Source organism: Dendrobates tinctorius, unplaced genomic scaffold, assembly GCF_039654945.1.
Source record: "Dendrobates tinctorius isolate UK_male_01 unplaced genomic scaffold, ASM3965494v1 ptg000116l, whole genome shotgun sequence".
Lineage (NCBI taxonomy): Eukaryota > Metazoa > Chordata > Amphibia > Anura > Dendrobatidae > Dendrobates > Dendrobates tinctorius.
Window position 1 is genome coordinate 3975731 of NW_027361784.1, and position 16725 is coordinate 3992455.

The 16725-nt window shown below is 43.9% G+C and overlaps 1 protein-coding gene across 50 annotated transcripts in view; it reads left to right on the top strand.

The window, feature by feature from the left end:
- Positions 1–16725, top strand: part of RIMS2 (regulating synaptic membrane exocytosis 2) — a 657506-nt gene that overhangs the window by 431909 nt on the left and 208872 nt on the right. For all 50 annotated transcript variants that reach the window (XM_073590110.1, XM_073590159.1, XM_073590111.1 and 47 more), the window contains 2 exons: positions 1387–1517; positions 7828–7999. In XM_073590110.1, coding sequence (XP_073446211.1) covers positions 1387–1517; positions 7828–7999 — 303 coding nt within the window. The remainder of the gene's footprint in view (positions 1–1386; positions 1518–7827; positions 8000–16725) is intronic.

A 16725-nucleotide genomic window follows, 5' to 3' on the forward strand; every position in this document is an offset into this window, starting at 1 on the left:
TGTGGGAATTAAAAAAGACATTCTCCATCTACTCCATTCGGTCAATCCATGAAAATCAGACTCAAAGACATGAATAGCCAAGTGCGATCCGATATGGGATGCAACTCGTGCATGCTGCGATTTTCCTCCTCGGTCGTCAAAACGACAGATAGCACTCGTCCAATTTTTACGGTCGTCTGCACGAACCCTTATACTGCTGCTCTCCAGGAGGTTTCAAGAGGCTTCCTCAGCACTAGGGAGACTTGAGAACCTGTTTGGAAAGTCATCCCTTTCTCCGGGAAAGATGAAGATCACACTTCTGACATCTGAATGCAAATCACAAGAACAAACTAAGAGGGGAGCTATGATTACAGCTCTGGAGTATAATACAGATTAAAACCCCTCGATCAGTAGAAGATAAGTGATGCGATATGTTTACAGAGTTACGTTACATTTTTTTTATTTAATAATGTAGATGTACAGTATGTGGAAACTAAAAAATGGCACCATGCCCTCAGTTTGTTAGCACTTGTGCTATTTATTCACACACTTTATGAACATGTTATCATTTATGTCTTATTAATTAATGTATATAAATCATTTTTTTACCAAAAAAAAAAAAGCCTATGGTAAAATTCAACAATCCATTCCCTGCCAATTCATGGAAATTACAATGGCGGAGGAGGGTTTTGCAAGAAGCAAGAGACTTGTCCTGTGTAAACATAATGGGAATCATCATACGATGAACCAGCAACTTGCACGTTGTTTGGGTGATTAGATGGTTCATCCCAGGTTTAAAATCCTCATTTTTGGTTGAGCATTGTCCAGATGATGTGCTGCCGATAACCATGATACTCTTTCCCCAAAGGGCCATCATATGAACGTCACTATCATCGTTCCATGGGCCTAGAATTTTGGTCGGCCATTAAATAACCGCCGATCAGCTTGTATGTGGCCAATCAGCGGGTTAAGTGCAATATCCTAATTCATAGAAAGAAATAGAGGTTGGAGACCTCGTTGACAGTTCTCAGTCCCAGTGCAAAATCTCTACCTCTACCACCTAATTGCTAATGACCTTCCTATATTTTACTTCCTTTCTCTATGTTTCCCCCTGAACCCAGTTGCGAATGCGTCTTTATGACGAACACCACTATATATAAATCCAGACAGAGAGGTCCACGCTGAGGCTTGTAGTAAGGACCACATGTCACCAGATTAGTATTATTGGGTTTCGTTAAGAAGACTTGCTGAGCGTTTCCATATAAAGTCACCCTGATATTTCTGTTCTCGGCCTACATTTGTCATTCTATCTTCATTCAGCATGAAGCATATTATATGTTTTTTTGTGTACGTACCATAAGAGCCTCTGTTTCCCCTGAAATGACACTTATCGTTTCTCTTATGCAGATAAAACTCTGGTATGACAAAGTCGGTCATCAATTGATTGTCACTGTATTAGGAGCTAAGGACCTGCCATCAAGGGAAGATGGGAGACCGCGAAACCCTTATGTTAAAATTTATTTTCTTCCGGATCGAAGGTATGTAAAAAAAAACTAATGGGGTAAAGGGGTCCTATACTATTAAAACGATGGGACTGTCTTCTTCTTGACGTAGCACCACCCTTGTCCATGCCAATGTTTGGTATCAGCCCTATTCAGGGTTAAGGTACTCTTTATAATGAACCCTTTTGGGGCATGTTGAAGAAACTGATGTCAATGGCCGCGCTGAATCTTGTACTTTAAAGGGGTTTTCAGAGAATTGAAAGTTATTCACTATCCTCAAGATAGAATATATTTCCTGCAACCTGGGGGACTGACTGCTACAACCCTTGGCTATCCTGAGAATGGGGCTCTAGATCTTAGCATAGCCCCATCTTGAATTAACCATAGTTGTGAATGTTTGACCTCCCCACCACTCACTGTCTACGAGACTGCTGTAGAAAGATGACTATGAATAGGGTGAAGAGAGACAAAAACAGATATCAGCTCACCATTCAGTCCAGAGTAGAGTTGTGGGCTGTTTAGTAGACAGTGTACAAAATCCCATGCCAGCTCTCAGGTGAAAGGGGTAAACATTTCAAATATCCTTTGATTATGCAAATAAAGTCCGTGGAGCCTCATTTAAGAGTCTCAAACACGGGACTAGCCAGATCTTCCTCCAGGGAAGGACCCAGCCAAGGGGTGGCTCCTTTTGGAGACCACCATTATCACCATATTAAGTGGCCCTTTAAGTCAATATCCAGCTCTTTACGAGTTTACAGATATGACAAGGGAAATACCAAGGCCAGGTATCCATCCACAGACAGCTGTTTCGGGGTGTTGCCCCTTATCCGTGTGGAGTAGGATTCTGGCTGGGTGGGAGCAATGCCTAGTAGACCAACATCACGAAACAATCACCGAAAGGAGCCACTCCTTGGCTGGGTCCTTCCCTGGAGGAAGATCTGGCTAGTCCCGTGTTTGAGACTCTTAAATGAGGCTCCACGGACTTTATTTGCATATTCGTATTTCCCAGGGAGCATTGCACCTAGGATTTCACTGATTGAGCGCCTTTGCCGGCTGCCGCAGTGTTTTCTTTGACTGGTCTCCCTGAGGTCAGTGATTATTTCGAAATATCCTTTGATGAGAGTCATAGATAAGTGAAGGAGTGGATCTTTTTTCATGTGATAGTTACAGTAATTTTTTGCCAGAATAGAATAGCTATTCTTTTCATCTGAAGGACCTGGCCTACATGGACACTGTGTAATGCCGTATTTCTTCTGCGATAGTGCTGCAGGAGAAGTGAACACTTGCTGGTAAGTTGTGCCAAAGCTTGCAGATGATCCTTGTGCTCCCAGCAGCAGGATATAGCTTAGCTTATCATTGGGGAAGGGTAATAATGGCTTACCAAAAGCTGACAACCCCTTTACTTTATCTGAAAAGCAACATCAATAAATAATTAGGGGAATCTTTGGCTATGAAAAATGTATATCATCTTCTATAATATCTGGATAGAGGAAGAGACACAAATTCCAGGAAAGTAATGGTTGTCTCTGGACTGACTTTCATCCAGTCCTGCATTAAGTCTGTATGATAATGAACCATCTGGGAGTCTATTGGACTATTTCTCTGATCTTAGGATTGTGGGTGATGATGCACGGGAAAATGAAAGTGAGTTCAGATATAAGAATTACATCCTGGGAATCTGTGTTCTCTTCAGTTATCCATGCCTTATAATATTTTAAACGCTAACGTTTTATTGCTTAAATCTGTATAAATGTATATCTAGTGTAATGTAAGTAGTATAATCATGGATCGCTGTCTTCCCCCGTTTCCAGCGCCGCTCCGTTCCTCTGCTAGGTCACGTGACAGCTATTCCAGTTTGCTGGATCTCACTGTGCTGGAAGTGGCTTTCATCAAGTAAGTCTACTGAGCGACAGGACATGGCTCCATAGACTTAGGCTATGTTCACACATTGTGCTTTTGCTGAGTTTTTTACACAGACAAAACCTGCACTCTTGGAAGTAAAGAAGCTGCTTACAAAAAGCAGGTTTTGCTGAGTTTTTACTGCATTTTTGTTGTCTCTTATGCATGTTGATAAAGTTTAGTGACCCCCCCCCAAAATGCCCGATTTAGCTTCTTTAGGTTTTTGCACTAAAAACACAGCAAAAACTGATACCTGTGTTTTTGCACTTACACATTGTTGCCTATGGGTAGAAAAAACAGTGCAAATATGCTGAAAAAAACGCTGAAAGAAGTGACATGCTGCAGTTTGCAAAAACTAATCTGTGTGCCCGAGATTTCTGAAATCACAAAGACTTTGTTGATACTGTAAAACGCGGCATAAATTTAGCATAAAAAAAAGCTGCAAAATCGCAATGTGTGAACATAGCCTTACATTGTAAAAGCGACTTCTGGCTCATACATAGACCACAGTGTGAGCTGACAAGTCAGAATAGCATTACCCAGAAGAGGACCGGAGCTGCGCTAAAAACGGGGAAAGACATCGATCAGTGAGTATATTACTGCGCTTACACTGCACTTTATATGCATTCACATGGGTTTAGGCAATAAAACATTTGGTGGGAATGCTTCTTTAATGGTTTTTTTCACACTGGAACCGAACAGTAGGACAGCCACAATGGCTGCCTAGATTATTCGCCCAAACCATCAATATATAATCAGTTTTCTTTAGAGTTGGAGCTACAGAATATGTTTTCGATTGATTCAAACCAACATAAATTTTGCCGCAGCCGATAGAAATCACTCAGCATTATTATGTATTTAATACCCGGCTTTGTGATTGGCTCCAGTGGCGTATTACAGCCTATGGATAGTCCCCACTCCCGTACCACCCAACGTCGAGTGTTTATTGCTTCTTTCGGATAGAATTTCATTAGTGCGCCGTTAATGAAGGGGATATTCTCAAATACCAGCTAACTTTTAATTAGGTTTCATATCTCCTATTGAAGGTCATTAAGGTATTTTAATTGCAGATAAGAAATATAAATTTACCCTCCTCTCATTAGAGGATTCTCGTGTAGCATGTGCCAAGTGCCGAGATTCCTATCTCCCAATAATTAAAATTTGTCGATACTTTTAATGAAATCCTGCTATTACTAGGATTATGTGTGCAAGAAAAGGGTCAGCTGAGAAGATCTAAAACATAAACTACAGTGCAATCAAAGGTCTCATTCATTATTTATTCTGTACCCTGGCCTTAAAGGGGTTCTCCTATATAGCTTAAAGGGGTTTTCTACATTAAAAAGTGGTCCTCAAATGCTAAACGCTTCTAAAATTACAGATAGTATCTCTGAGTTCAGTGCCTGCTGTCAGTCGCTGCTTCTGTCTCTGTGTTTTGGCTGCACTGAGATATAGGTCCCATCACCACTGCAGTCAATCACTTAGTGCTTCGGCCATACAACACCAGCTCTCTTCCACTTCTTCTGTCAGTGTTTTGGCTGCCGCGGTGACATCACGTCGACAGCACACATTGTCACTGCAGCCAATCACTTAGTCTTTCGGCCATACAACAGCAGCTCTCTGCCACTGCTTCTGTCTCGGTGTTTTGGTTACAGCAGTGACATCAAGTTTACAGCTCTCATTACCACTGCAGCCAATCACTCAGTGCCTCAGCTGCTATGTCTGTCACCTCCAGCCATCTTCCTTACGCTTTTTAGAATTTATAGGCGCATCTTCTGTTAACACACAAGATTTAGTTCACTGGAATATATTGACTCACTAGTTGAATCCGATGAGACAGGGACTTAACAATAATAATAATAATGATAATAATGTTTACCTTCCTGGTGCAAAAGAGTAAAAATCTAAAAACGATCTTTTATAAGATGTAATAATATGATCATTCATAACTCGCAGTATAAAAACTTGAGGTGGCAGAATCCTAAGTACATGAGTTTTAGCATATGGCTTGACAAAGAAGGACTGCCTGGGTAAGGGGCTTGGGTAGGTCAGCAGTCCCCAAAACCATATACTGTAAAGCCTCGAAAAACAATAGACAACGGCGCAATTGCAAACTGAGATCATACTGCATGACCGAAAAAGACACACTAAATAGCATAGATGACTAAAATTAGGATTGATCCATGGTGGCACCCTAGGCGAAACCAATGTTGTGTCAGATCCCCCAACCAGATCTTTCACCAACGTCCAAACCCTACCCACTGTTTTGCCTGTTACTGGTACAGGTGATGATTATTATTATTTATTTATATAGCACCATTGGTTCCATGGTGCTGTACATGAGAAGGGGTTACATACAAATTACAGATTTCACTTGCAGTAAACAAGGACAGACTGATACAGAGGGGAGAGAGGACCCTGCCCTTGTGGGCTTACATTTTGCAGGATGGTGGGGAAGTAGTCAGTAGGTTGGAGGGTTGCAGCAGTTCTGGTGTTGGTGAGGCAGTAGCTCCGGTAGTGGTGAGGAGGCAGCGGGGTCATTGCAGGCTGTAAGAGGTGGGTTTTCAGGTTCCGTCTCAAGGATCCGAATGTGGTTGATAGTCGGACGTGTTGGGGCACAAAATTCCAGAGGATTGGGGATATATTCGGGAGAAGTCTTGGAGGCGATTAAGTTAGGAGCGAATAAGTGTGGAGGAGAGAAGGAGGTCTTGGGAGGACCGGAGATTACGTGAGGGAAGATGTTGGGAGATTAGTTCAGAGATATATGGAGGAGACAGGTTATGGATGGCTTTGTAGGTCATTATTAGTAGTTTGAGCTGGATACACTGAAGGAATGGGAGCCAGTGAAGAGATTTGTGGAGGAGTAGCAAGGAGAGAGATGAATTAGTCGTGCGGCAGAGTTGAGAATGGACTGGAGAGGTGCAAGGGTGTTAGCAGGGAGGCCACAGAAAAGGATGTTACAGTAGTCGAGGCGGGAGATGATGAGGGCATGCACAAGCATTTTAGTAGATTGAGGGTTGAGGAAAGGATGGATTCTGGAAATATTTTTGAGCTGGAGGCGACAATAGGTGGAAAGAGCTTGAATGTGCGGTTTGAAGGACAGGGCAGAGTCGAGGGTTATTCCGAGGCAGCGGACTTCCAGTACAGTGGAAAGCGTGATGTTGTTAATTGCGATAGGTCAGGTAAGGAAGATCTGTGAGATTAAGGAAAGATGATAAGTTCAAATTTGTCCTCATTGAGAAAAAGATGGATATGGCTGATAGACACTCCGGGATTCTGGACAGCAGAGAGGTGACGTCTGGGCCAGAGAGGTAGATCTGAGTGTCATCAGCATAAAGGTGATACTGGAATCCATGGGACTTTATGAGTTTATGAGTTGTCCCAGGCCAAGTGTATAGATTGAGAAGAGTAGAGGTCCTAGAACAGAGCCTTGGGGGACTCCGACAGAGAGAGGGTGGCATGAGGAGGTGGTGTGGGAGTGGGAAACGCTGAATGTACAATTGGAAAGGTATGAGATCCAGGATAGGGTGAGGTCTTTGATGCCAAAGGAGAGGATCTGTAGTAGGAGGCAGTGGACAACTGTGTCGAAAGCAGAGGACAGGTCTAGAAGGAGGCGTATAGAGTATTGTCCGTTAGCTTTGGTTGTAAGTAGGTCGTTAGTAATTTTGGTCAGGGCTGTTTCAGTAGAGTGATGGGGATAGAAACCAGATTGTAGATTGTCAAAGAGCAAGTCAGATGAGTGGTGGGAGTCAAGTTCAGCATGGACATGCTGCTCCAGGAGTTTGGAAGCGAATGGGAGCAGCGATATTGGGCGATAGCTGGACATAACAGTTGGGTCGAGGGTTGCATTTTTAAGGATAGGCGTGATTGTGGCGTGTTTGAAAGCAGAAGGGAAGGTACCAGAAGTTAGTGATAGGTTGAAGAGGTGGGTTAAGGATGGGATAAGTGTGGTGGTGAGGTTGGGGAGGAGGTGACTGGGATGGGATTGAGTGCACAAGATGAGATATATCTGTATAACAGGTTAGTTAGACCTTTGTAATGCCCTCTAATGCTGTGGCAGAATTAGTCATGGCTATATCAGTCCTACAATGGAAATAGACCAGCTGTGACACCATAAAGTAATGGTAGAGATCGGGGACTGCTACACCTCCATTGTGGGATTGGGCATTTTTTATTTAAACTCCTGATACTTGTTTTGCTCTTGGAGATAAGCTGCCACCAGTTGTGTCTGACAGCGACTCACTCTCCGCCTGCAGAACACTTGCTTCCCCGTCAAGTCTGGTCTGCATGTGTATGGTGGACTAAGGGGATATACTGTAGTATTTGGCCAACACTGTCTGATGTGTGAGCATCTTCTGTAAAGTTAAAATGTTTTCTTTAATTACTGAACTTCTGTACTTATAAATATAGGACAGTAAATTTATGACATCTTGGTATATTTTTTTTAAAGTGACAAGAACAAAAGGAGAACAAAGACTGTGAAGAAAACATTAGAACCCAAATGGAACCAAACGTTCATTTACTCTCCGGTTCCCCGACGAGAGTTTAGGGAAAGAATGTTGGAAATCACGCTTTGGGATCAAGCCAGAGTTCGAGAGGAAGAAAGTGAATTTTTAGGAGAGGTAATGAGACAAACTTCTTAATTTGTTTTCTTATAGTAGAAAATATAAAATGTTTGTGATATGTTAATTGACATTGAATTATCTGGAAGATTTTCCGGACTTGTTCTCCAGTCTTCATGCCCATAGGTACCCTCTTGGGTTTCTCTTTTTCACTTGTGTAGGTGACTGATCTAGGGGTATATATATATCTCACCACTAAGGTAAACAGAAAAACGTCAAATGTTCCATCCATCGCTTTTATATTGAAATCAATGGGGTGATGCATGGAAATAATGGATGTGACGTCTGGTTATTCGATCCACCGCATCTGTTGTCCAATAGAGTTTGATGTAAAAAAAAAAAAAAAAAAAACTTGAATAAGATGATAGATAGGATGACAGACGTCATTTACAATAAACAGGAAAACATGACATGCCACATATTCCTGTCCATCATATCTGTCACCATGTCAAGTCGTGAATAATTTGAAGACATTTTCCAAAGGAAATAGAATTTCCTTGAAATCAATGGGAACTGCTCTGACTTCCATTTCTCAACCCATCTTAACATCAAAGATGGTGGAAATGGAAGTGGACAGAGACAGCGGAGAAGAAAAGAACACTCGTTCCAGTCTGACAAGTAAAATGAATATATGAGAAATTATCAAAAGGCATGAATCTGCTGCATTGTATATAACCATTCACCCATGGCAGAATTCCTAAAAAAAGTGTGCTTGTGCTGAATTTGCCAAAGCTTCACATTAATTGGGCTGTTATTTGTGATATTTTTACGCACACTTATTTGGATTTAATTACATGTTTTTGAGTTTTTCGAGCAAAGAGCCAATAACCTAAATAACATCACCTGACAAAGAGTAAGGTTGTGCGAAACATTGCACAAAAGAGCCGAGCTCAACTAAACCCATAATTGTAATCCTTGAAAAGGGTTATTTGATGTAGCGTATGTACTGAAGAGTTTTGGAATAAAGTAAAGGTTCTTATAAACTGTCCCCCCTCCCGACTCCATCAATCAGTGGCGCAGCACCTACTTATTACACGTTACTCATACATTCTGTATGGATCCGACAAAGAAAATGATAGCAAACTTCATTGCAGACTTTATGTATGAAGCATTCTTTTTAGAGAAGAATCTCTCACTCATATAATTTTTTTTTTAAATAAACAATGTATTTTCATGTGCTTTGTACGGCCATATGCCATGTGGTTTCCTGCCCATAGGTTTGTTCTGGGGGAAAGAGAATGTCATCAGGATTTCACCCCCAAACTATTTATATGCACGTAGATCTTTCACAGACAAGTCCTGCAATTCCTTTACATGACCAGTCCATTCCTCCACTCCTGAGAAATCAGCATTTAAATTGATAAGCAAATGAAGTGGAAGAACTATTTGTAGATCTTAAGCCTCTGTCACTCCAGCTCTATTACAGGAGGCGGCTTTGGACAGGAATAGAGCTGGAGTGACAGAGGCTTCAGCCTCATTTGCAAATCAATTCAAAATTGTTTGCAGTGAGGAAAATACCTATCTGATACGTATTTAAGTGTACCTACTATTACAATTATAGACCTCTCCATTCTTTGTATATGGGAAAACTTGCAAAATTGGCAGTGTATTAAATACTTTATTTTCCCTACTGTACATCATATACTTGATTGCATGTCTACTAATGAGAATAAATAAAGGACATTGACACCTACAGCAATAATTTACTTTAAATAATTGCATTTTTGTATAAAAATCCTTTTTTGTTTGGCTTCTACAGCCTCTTTGTATCATCGTACATAGCACACTGCAAAACCAATTAGTCAGTGAGCTCATCCTGATGGCAGAGTTTGTAATCCTTATCTCTCTTCTCCTGAACTCTTCTACCATGATTTATGACCAGTTGTTAACTCATTCAGCATTTTGCTGTATAACGTGATACATAGAAGATGTAGATATCAAACAATCCCACAGTTTTATTAAACCCATATTGCAAAAACTATTTTTCTGAAAAAAAAAAAAAAAATTTGTAGTAAATAAAAAATAAATTTTTGGAAAGTTCATTGAGAAATTTTGGTTTCCCAAGGCCTATTCTCCAGAAAAAGCAAGACTTGAGTGCAAGGAAACTTCCAATCTTGTTTTTTTTTTTTATAGTTTTAAAGAGGAAACTTGGAGCATGGCCTAGAGACGCAACCTTTCATTGTTTGCCCCAAGAAGAAGCTTGGGTTATTGTTTAATTGACAATCCTACTGCTTTAGTCCCCTGATACAAATTGTCATATTCCTTTACCCATTTTGCTCAGTTTTCAGTTGTCATTCTAGCCAGAAATCATAAATTTACATTCAAGATTTACATCACGTTAGACATCTTATTGACTTCAACAGATGAAGGTAGACAAGGAGTCAGATTCATCTCGGAGACTGACAGCAAAGTGGTGAAATTCCTCCAAGCAGACGTACCATGATGTACCGGACACAGGTCATCGTTACAGTTTTTGGGACAAGCCCTACAAAACCTACTCCGTGAAGGAATGACTAACATTTGGTTTATTATAATGCATAAATAAAACAATTGAGAGAAAGGATGAGCAGATAGTGCGCACACACGCATTATATATATATATATATATATATATATATATAGTGGTGTAATGACCACTGTGTCCACGAGGGGGCGCTGTGTGGATGTCCCAAGAGTGTGAGTGGTTGAAGAGCCATTATGTATCTCAAGGTGGGTGACCTTGAGATAGAGACATATGTATGTTTATGAATGTTATTGTAAAGTATATATGTCTGTGTGAAGGACCTGTGGTGAGGTCATAGTCATGTGACCCGGTGGGCATGGCTATGGACCATATAATGTGGCCAGGTTAGGTCACATGGGGTGAATGCTGGGACCTGATTGGTCCAGTTTGGAAGGTCCCGTGAGGAGAAGGATCTCCTCACTAACAGCAGCCTGTGGAGCGGCTGTGTGTGTAATGGCGGCCAGTATCTGAGAGTCCCTGAGGAGTGAGTGGACTTCTGCGGCCTGGAGAAACAGCCATATGGGAACCCTGACGTGGGTGAGATAACCCTGGGGCTAAATAGCCTGTATAATGGACGCTCTCCTGTAATGCTGTGTATATTGCTGCTGGAGGTTTATGAAGGATGAATAAACCTCATAGACTATGATTTGTTGGAAAATCCTGTGCCGGATGTGTTTTTCGATCGCTGCAAGCGAGAACCCCTTACTTACATGACAGCGCTACCTCACATATGGTGGAGAAAGCAAAGGGCAATATTGTAGCCTTGTTGCTAGGGGCAACGGAAAAGGACTGCAGATTCGGTTGCTGGGGGCAACGCTGAGCCAGGAGGGCTGACGGTCTTAAAGCCATGTGATGTGCTGACAGGAGTCAGTGGCAAAGACTTATAGGATACCTCTGCGGTAGAGAGGTCCGAGAACCTGCGCGGCCAGCAGGTGCCGGTCGGGAAAGAAGGAAAAAAAAAAAAAAAAAAAAGTGTTTTACTGACCTGGGTCAGTGGTAAAGACTGTGTTCCTGGAGGGTTCAGTGAGCAAGGTCCTGGAGGGTCAGTGTTGGGAAGAGCCCTGGAGCACATGGTAGGACCTTGGACCTGGTGAGGCTTAAGTGTTGGGCAGTCTCAGGCCGAGACGGATGTCCTGAATAGCACCCGCTGAGCCCCTGGACCTGGTGAGGCCGGTGTGTGGGGAGACCCTGGGAGGAGGGTCGCTCCCTGAATCTCACCCGGTGCGCCCTGTGTGTTGGACGGTCTCAGGTGGAGACAGGAGCGTCCTGAATAGCGCACAGTCAGGACACGTGAGTTTTTTTTGTGGTGTGTTTTTTTTCTTTTTTCTCGACTCAGCCTGCGGTGGCTCAGTGGGAGTCAAGAAGGTGACAAGCGGCTTGATGTGGCTCAGTGGGGTCACGAAGGTGACAAGCGGCTTCTGGTGGATCGGCGGGTCCATGAAGACGGCGCAGCAGGAGCTGCAGTGACTCCAGCCGCTGTGTGTGTGAACAGCAGCCGGTGGTGCCAGTGATCGGTGACAGCAGGAGCTGTGGTGGTGCCAACAAGGACTTGTCTGGTATCGTGAGAGACATAAACTGTGTGGTGTGAACTGTGGTCTGAGAAGACCGGTATAACAGACATGGGGAGATCCCGAAAGGGGGTGGAGTCCCAAAAGGGGGCGGTGACCAAAAAAGAGGTGGAGTCCCAGAAGGGGGCGGTGACCCAAATTGGCGTGGTAAACCAAAAAGGGGTAGAGTCCCGGGAGGGGGCGGCAACCCAAAGTGGGGTGGTGGTCCAGAAAGGGGCCAAGTTTGAAGAAGTGACAGCACTGGGTGACTCAGTGGGTATGTCTGGGAAACTGCAGTGTACGTGTATGTCGTTTCCAGAATGTGGGATATACTTTCCGGAGCATGACGGGCCGCAAGTGTGTACAGTGATGCTGCACCGGGAAGGAATCTCGGGACGGTTGGACTCCAAGAGTCAGGTGACTCTGATAGGAACTCCTCTCACTTTCTGTCTGACCGAGAAAATGGCCCAGGTTCGCTGTAAACATGGGGTCACGGTGAACTATATGCTAGACAGAGTGGTGTTTGAGGGGCCTGGAGGCAGTGAGTGCCAAGGTGGCAGGATACCACCAGACTTGGTGTATACCTTGGAGGGCGGCCGGGACTTTGTCATGTTGGATGACCTATGGTACGAGGAGGGAGACGTTCCTATAGTTGGGCTAACAGATATTAAGACGGTGACGGTTCCTGACGGGGAGAGGTCAGAGGTGGAAGTGACTGGGAAAAGGGGTATGTCAGCCCAACGGACGGACCTGACATCTCGTGACAAAACTGACGCTGACCTGGTGGGTAAGACGGCGGAAGTAGTCACACGGTTAGTGAGTAACTGGAGGGATGACTTAATCTCTGGGGGTGACGGTGGCTCTGAGAAAGAAAGGGAGCACAGAATAGAAGGGCTAGAGAAAGAAGTCTCTGAGCTCAAAGGCCACATGGTAACGTGGCAAGGACTGAATAAGGCCCTCAGAGAGGAGGTGGATGAATGTGTCAAACAAGAAAGAGGCCTGAGACAAACAGCTGAGCACAGAGTGGATGAGCTGGAGAAGGAAGTCTCTGAGCTCAGGGGTCACCTGTCAGCGTGTCAAACTATGAACAAAGCTATAGTGAAGGATATGGAGGTGCTCAGAGAGGCCCAAGAGAAGCATCAACAGGAGATTCTCAGGAGAGAGGATGAGCGTCGCTACCTGGCAGAGGAGCGAGATAAAGTTCTGCAAGAACTCAGTGGAGTAGTAAAAGGTCTTCTGTGGGAGAAGAAGTGGATGGGCGAAGACGTACAGCGGCCGTCCCCGACTGATAGCAAGGCAGAACTGACAAAGCCCATCTTGGAAAAGGGTCCTGAAGACTGTAAATTTCAGGAAGATGGTGAGCCAAGAGCTGCACAAGACAGTCATCCGGTCATGACAGATATCTTGAGGGAAGTGTCCGTGGGGAACCCAGAGCCATCTGTCCAGGATGAGAGCAAGTCCACGACCTTCAAGGTTGTAATTGATGTACCAGAAGACATGCAAGAAGCCTGTGCTGAGGAAGGTGTGCATGAGGCTTTCAAAGAGGCGGTCAAAGCCTGTAAGGTGCACTGGGCACCTGAGACTCGGCAGTTGGTGATAATATCAGCTAGGGAAAACACATCAAACCGAGTAGCTGTCCTGAAAGAGATGCATTTGCAGTGTCTACGTGTCAAACAATTGGTTAGGCGGAGTAATATGAAGGCTGCTCGACGCCTAGAGATAGCAAGAGAGGCTATGGATCGGTTGGGTTTGAGGAAAGATGTGGTTCCGGTACCCAAAGCTCTGATTGGGAGAATCATTGGAAGGTCCGGGAAGGTGATGCAGGACCTTGTGAATGTCTCCGGTGTGGTGAGGGTGAGGATCCCTCCTGATGACGAAGACCAAGTGTCTGGTGAAGTGGGAAGGATTCCCATGATGGTGGTTGGCTCCATGGAAAGCCTGAGGAACTTTCAATTGCTCTTGGAGTATAGAGTGGGGTACCTGCAAGAGATTGAACAGTTGAAGCTGGACCGCCAGCGGATTAATAAAGAAGTGCGGAATACCAGGTGGCGGCCGCCTTCATACCAAGATGTAAGGACCCCGGGGGTACCGCCAAGAAGTGACATGGCAGATGGCCGAAGAATGTCAGCGAGTGGCAATTCGACAGACCGTACGAGGTTGAAGGGCTGTAGTTCCTGTGAGACGTTGACTGAGTCAGACTCGTGCCAGACAGCAGGATCGACTAAGACTTATGACCGCACCAACCGAGAGAGACGGTCAATGAGAGAAAGATCAGGTGACAAGGGGCACTGTAACAGTGTGGTGACTAAACAGTGTCTGATGATGCAGACAGACCGTGACTGGAGGGTCAAAGACAATGACCGGTATTATGACCGCTGGGGGCGGGGGAGGCCTAATGTAGAGATGAGGCCGTATGACAAATGGAGACAGTTCTCTCGACCTGTGGGGCAAGGTGCAATACGTGCCCGGTCTCGAGACCCTGGTGTGATGTTGTGTGTTCAACCCCACAAGTTTGAACATAGGGGGGAGGTATGTGGTGTAATGACCACTGTGTCCACGAGGGGGCGCTGTGTGGATGTCCCAAGAGTGTGAGTGGTTGAAGAGCCATTATGTATCTCAAGGTGGGTGACCTTGAGATAGAGACATATGTATGTTTATGAATGTTATTGTAAAGTATATATGTCTGTGTGAAGGACCTGTGGTGAGGTCATAGTCATGTGACCCGGTGGGCATGGCTATGGACCATATAATGTGGCCAGGTTAGGTCACATGGGGTGAATGCTGGGACCTGATTGGTCCAGTTTGGAAGGTCCCGTGAGGAGAAGGATCTCCTCACTAACAGCAGCCTGTGGAGCGGCTGTGTGTGTAATGGCGGCCAGTATCTGAGAGTCCCTGAGGAGTGAGTGGACTTCTGCGGCCTGGAGAAACAGCCATATGGGAACCCTGACGTGGGTGAGATAACCCTGGGGCTAAATAGCCTGTATAATGGACGCTCTCCTGTAATGCTGTGTATATTGCTGCTGGAGGTTTATGAAGGATGAATAAACCTCATAGACTATGATTTGTTGGAAAATCCTGTGCCGGATGTGTTTTTCGATCGCTGCAAGCGAGAACCCCTTACTTACATGACAGCGCTACCTCACTATATATATATATATATATATATATATATATATATATATATATATATATATATATATATATATATATATATATAATATTGTGAGGTAGCGCTGTCATGTATATATATGGGTTCTGGGAAACGTCAGCCATGTAGCGATAGATGGTCAGTGATCATACCGAGTTCTATGTCTGCTGGGTGAATTAAATAGATCAATTGGATAAGAATAAAGAAGCAATATGAGGAGAACCAAATAAATAGTCAAGACATAAATTATTGTGATTAAAATACCTTTATTACAATAACAAGTGGGTACTTGGTGGCAAAAAGAGAGCCCGCGCACATGAAAAATACAGTACTATTGCTGTAGAACCATCAAAAACAGGATAAATGGTAAGTAAAAATATCTCAAAATTGTGAAAAGTCCAGGTAGTTATACTCCGGAGAATGGTGGGTAAACTATAAAGTGCACTATGGGCTGTGTAATACAATTTATTCCTTAGCCTAATAGGAGCATATAGTCATTGACAGGTGAAGCTCTCTCAGTCTCTCTCTTTTTTTTTTTCTCTCTCGATACCTTAATCTATTTACTAATTAGCCATTTTTTTAAGTTCTTTTGCGTTTTTACATGCAGTACAGAGCATTAATAAATGGATAAATGCGATTACTTTGGTTGTAGAATAACTGGGAGCTTGTGTTATTTCTGGTCATAAACCAGTCTGAGGAGGATTGAAGATGGGGGATGTAGTGTTGGTGCCACACGAAATGTGATTGTCAATTCATCAGGTCTGTGAAGTTGGTAAGCCAAAGATTCCACTCTGACTCCAGCTCCTCAATTTCCCCAGTCCCGGCTCCGACTCCTGCATACATGTTGAAGTGACAAATTTACTGTAGTAAAATGGTAACATCAGACTTTTCATCACCTTTGTGAAACAATAATCACGCCATTTGCTTGCCTTAGGCTAAGTGCACACGTACCGGAACTCTCGCGGAAATTACCGCGAGAATTCCGGAATTCCAGTCCGCGGGAAAATCGCATTTTAAATTCCCGCGATTTTCCCGCGGAAAAACTAGCATTTTGCAAGCGTATTTAGCTTGCAAAATGCTAGCGTTTTCCAAGCGATCTGGAGCATCGCTGGGAGAACTGATTGACAGGTTGGTCACACTCATCAAACATAGTGTTTGACGAGTGTGACCAACTTTTTACTACTGAGGCCGCCTATGCAGCATCAGTAGTAGAAGATAAAATACAAAAAAAATAAAAAACGGTGTTTTTCTCACCCTCCGACGTCCCGCGCATCCGTTCCCAGTAATCCTTTGCGAAAATGCCCGCGATGACGTCCGTTCTCGCGGGATCGCGACGTCTCGCGGTAATTCGCGATGACGTCACGCGAATGACTGCGAGACGGGACGTCATCGCGAGCATTTTCGCAAAGGACTACTGGGAACGAGAGCGTGGAGAGAGGCGGGAAGGCTGCGCGGGACGTCGGAAGGTGAGAATAACAATATTTTTTATTTTAAATTCTATTTTTTACAGGGATATGGTACCCACAGC